General features: G+C 30.5%; 1 protein-coding gene across 6 annotated transcripts in view; it reads right to left on the minus strand.

The window, feature by feature from the left end:
- The window catches only part of LOC148606911 (uncharacterized), a 40,512-nt gene extending 35,639 nt beyond the window's left edge, over window positions 1-4,873 (minus strand). For 5 of the 6 annotated variants that reach the window (XM_088545685.1, XM_088545684.1, XM_088545679.1 and 2 more), the window contains exons 1-2: window positions 4,688-4,873; window positions 3,157-3,212 (exon numbers count right to left, since the gene is read on the minus strand). In XM_088545685.1, the coding sequence (XP_088401811.1) occupies window positions 3,157-3,212; window positions 4,688-4,741 (110 nt within the window). In that variant the 5' untranslated portion in view covers window positions 4,742-4,873. The remainder of the gene's footprint in view (window positions 1-3,156; window positions 3,213-4,687) is intronic. The other variant, XM_088545683.1, reaches the window with a different exon arrangement.
- Window positions 4,874-4,890: the final 17 nt, after the last annotated feature.

The raw sequence follows: 4,890 nt of genomic DNA on the forward strand, positions 1-4,890 counted from the left end.
TGCAGTTATGTACATGTACAAAAATGTAACTGGAGTTTCAAGGAAAAGAAACACAAATGAATAAGTATACTTGTACCTACATATATATCATACACTGCAGACATTATTAAAATCAAATGTGCCTATACCCTCCATTTTATGGTACATACAGCTTTAATACATGTACATGTATATTATGTATGGGAAGATGTCCTTGTCATAATAAGTTAGTATGCTGAAGTCACATAACTCTATAAAATTTGAAATTTTCAGTAAGATCAATATCAAGTAAGCTGTATAAGCATTCAACTAGTGGAATCCAAAGAAGATAAACAACAGTGCCATCAACAGGACAAAATGACTACAAAGAGTAATGTAGGTGTTTGAAAGTCTAGCAAGTTACATGTACATGTAATAGGATACTGATGCTTCTTTTTAATTCATAATTAGGTAAAAAAAAAAACAATGCCTTAGATTCTTATAAAATGTCATCAATATTATTCAATTGTGCAGTTCAGGAGTTTTGCTTACAAGACATGTTTGACAGACAAATGAATGAACAAATTTAAAAAAAAAAATAAGAGACATTTTGCCATTCATATATATCCTATATAAAAATACATGTGATGCATACATGTATATGTCTCTCTATTACATGTAATACCCACTGACTTTTAATAAATAACAGTTAAAGTTATAATGATAAGCTGTTGTATAAATTTAATGAAGCACTGTTCGATTAGAAAGGATTACATCTAAAACTGTTTGTGAGAGAAAATGTAAAGACTTTAAAACAATGTTTGACAGGAAATACATGTATGTAAATAACAAGATAAAATTTACAAGTGTTCCGTTTGTCCATGAAATAGGCCAATATTTCCTTATTATACATTTTTTGTACAAGTACATTATCATCACTTCAACATTGGTTAACTTTAAAATCCAGAAACTAACCCACTATATATGTACATGCTATTCAGAAATTTAAAAAAAAAATATTAACAGGTTTTTTTATTTTGATTATAAATACTAGGCAGAATTGTACAATTACATATATTGGTCTGATAAATTTAAGTGCAAAGTATCAAGGAAAATGGGGGATACAAATATCCTTATAGAAACTCTTATTCAGACTATGCATCAAAATTTTAAATGGAATAATAGTAACACTGGATATCAATTACCATTAAATACATTAATGCAAAAACAAAGTATCCATCTAATTAAATTGTACCACATTACATTTTATTTGAAGACATTTCAAGCCTCTATGATGAGTAATTGCTGAGAAAACTGTGACAGTAAAAAATGTTACAGACATATACAGTATACTCCCTAACCTTCTGAGCAGGGGTATAAAAAAATCAAGTTCAAGGGCCATAACTCAGCCAAACTTAAAAGATAAAAAAAATTCACTTATCTGTCACTAATTTACAAAAAGTTATATTCATTGTACCACAATAACCATTCGATGTCTCAAAAAAAAGTCTGGACAATCAACATATTGACAGGCAGATGGAGCCTAAAATTGTAGTCTCCTTTGGCTTTTGTTGGCTGGGTACTAAACAAAAAAATTGTGAAAATTCTATCTACTGGTACAGCAGTAGTCACAAGTTGAAAAAATGCTGAAGTTTAATTATAGTGTAAATATTTGGCAGTTCCGTCATTTTGCCAGTTAAACTTACAAAAAAAAATACAAAGCACCTTAGTCTACATAACATTGGTTTCCACAGGAAGTTAAAACAACACAAAACAAAAATTTGACCTTGTTTAAACCAAGAAAAAAATATTTACATACTTTCCACATGGCTTAGTATGACAGATAAATAATCAGATTTTTCCAAGTGATTGGCAGTTACATGAGACAGGTAAACAGGTAACAATAATAAGATGATGAAACCAAACACCTGAAATAATGTTACATGGGTGGTGACACCATCTATAATGTGTTAAATCAATTACAGGACAGTATTTTTAAGCAAGTAGAAAATCTTTGGATATATCAAATAAATAAATGGTTATCTCAACACAAACTTTTGATAGTTCATTTATGCAGTGAGAAGATATTATTGTCAATAATAAATCATATAAGCAGTAACATTTTTGTAATTTTTATAACAGTCACAGATGTCCACCTGTATCATTTCAACTTCCGAGTTGTATGACTTGGTAACATTCCTGTTTAAAAGTTGCTATACTACCCCAGCTTCTATGATTTACATGTATATGAAAATGGTGTTTTTTGAGACCCAGTAACCCTACAAATGTACTAATGTCACAAACAACATCTTGTTACAAAATGTTGATACATTAGGATTAAACCAATTTCTATCTTAAATTATCATTGCGCTCTTCTAAGATTTTGAAAATTTACTTAGGGAAGGTGAAAAGTAAAATCAAGCTTTCTTCAGCTAATTTTACATTTAATATTACAATCTTTTATCTTCTTGTGATAATACACTTTTCATGGAAACTCACTCTCTATTTTCCATGAACAATTTTTACTTGCTTAATTGATGGGAAAAGGGAATTCAAAAATAAATTTGAAAATGAACATATACATGTATATATACATGTACATATATTGTTATATACATGTACACCATACTGGATAATGCTTCTAAAAAGTTAAATGCTAAATCTAAATTATCATACTACCAAATCAACTGGTTACACTGTGTAATAAATTTTGATAATTCACACCATTGGAAATAATTTCTGTTCTTTCACTCCCAGAATGTATCAAACCAAACTTTCACAACAGACATGTACTGGTATATCTCTTGTGACACTCATTTTATTTGATGTCACTAGTGATTTGGAATATCAATCAGTCAACCACAAAAATGAAAATTTACTGCAATATAACAATAGATTGAGAAAATCTCATCTATTCACCAGTTTAATCTTAGTGTTCATTGGCACTTATTGATCATATCTTGGTTATTCACTCTTTCTAAAAACATGTATTTACTTGTATCCTGAAACTGTTGTACTGTTTTTGTATTGTTATAAACAATCACAATTACATGTACAATGTAAAGCATATTTCACCAAGAGCTCTTAGCACATATTTGCAACTACATGTACTATTTGCTCCAACATACCTAGCAAGCTTAAAATGCAAAGAATCTACCATGTTTACCAGATGCCACCTAATACATTGTAAAAAGTTACCTTCTGGATCTATTTGGTGACTTTAAGTTAGATCCTTCTTCAGTATCCACATCCTCCTAAAATTAAAATACATTGTATAAATGTATATCTACTTATTTTATCTTAATAAACAGTTCTTAAGTTTTTCATGTCAAATAACTCTACAACAAAAAAACAGGAATACAACAGCACAAAATGAATCTTCTTTCTATGAAGACAAGCATTACCCAAATTGTTGGCCACATGACCCTTATAACTGTAAGTTATCTGAAATCTGATTGAAGAATGCAGGCAAGAATTTTCATACATGTAAGTAATCCAATAAAATTGTTTTTTTTTATTTGGACAAAAATAAGAAAGTGGCCCCTTTAACCCCTTTATAACTCTAAAAATGGTCCAAAACACATCAAATCTGCTAATACATTTGTTTACCAGATTACATAAGGAACACAATAAGAAATTTGGTCACTTATTCTGAAATGGTAAGAGTCACTAACTTTAAATTAAATAGGAACCTTCCTTTAGTGGTTATTGAAAATCATATAAAAACTCCATTATAATTAGTTACTGCATGGAAACAAAGTGTCTATGGTCAACGACAGCCCCATACATTGTACATGAACCAACATATGACCACAATTTGTTTGTGGCCGTATAAAAAATGATCAGTCAGCACTGTGTTTCTAACTTGTCTGAGCTATTTGAGGTAAAGGTATATAATACAGAATACAAGGTATAGAATACATTAGATAGAAATGGAGGGGCAACCATCCCACCCCCTAAGACCTGCACCATTAAGCAGATTAACTACAAATGGCAACATTATTCCTAATGTGTTTGTTTTAAAAAATTTGATGAACAACCAACAACCACTGCGTCTATGTCAATTCAAAGAAAAAGGGTTACGCCACTTACAAGCATTTTAAATTGAACAACATACAAATAATATATCTTAAAAGCTTAGAGAGATAGAGAAAAAAAATGGGGCACATTGTATAAGACCTATAGAAAAGTCTCCATTAGGTTGAGGTTAAAGGTTTACTAAAAATAGTCTGTAAGATGGGAATGGTTTCAGCTTTTGAATTTATAATACTTGACCAAATTATGATACTACTGTCCAAGCCAATTGTAAAACTTTTCTTTTGTTCAGGACCATTTCAAGAAGCCTCTGTGTCAAATCAATAAAAGAAAAGTTGTTAGAAACTACAATATACAAAGACTATGTCTGTGTTTTGGGACTTTGTCTGAAAAAAAGCATCTCACTCTGACATAACACAACCAAAAAGATTTGTATTTATTTTCACTTCATTTGTTTATTCAATAAACTCATCTACAATGTTTTAAGTCATTAAGAGGAACAAGCTCTTCGTTGTGATTAATTCTCACTCCAAACTATACTCGTATAAGTAATTTTGATCTGATGATAATTCTAGCAAATTATTATGTAAGTCAAAGTTCCTTAAACAAGAACTGTCAATTCAACTATTTGTCTAAGACGTAGACTTCTGCTGCAGAAGCAGACATATTTTGACGTATCGGACTACGGACTTACTGATTCAGCAGTGTTGCTTGGACTAGGAGATCTTTGGACGGTAACTAACGCCATTTTCCAGCACCTATGTAATCAGGCCCTTAACAATAGACCTACATGTCGCTGAAAAAAACAATAACAATCAACAAAAACAATCACATTCTTCCTTCTTTGAAGTGGGTTCGATTTCCGTCACATGCGTGTTTATACCGGAAGTTCAAATA

This window comes from Perna viridis, chromosome 9 (assembly GCF_037379345.1).
Source record: "Perna viridis isolate PV_CMFRI_1.1 ecotype Kerala chromosome 9, ASM3737934v1, whole genome shotgun sequence".
NCBI classification, from domain to species: domain Eukaryota; kingdom Metazoa; phylum Mollusca; class Bivalvia; order Mytilida; family Mytilidae; genus Perna; species Perna viridis.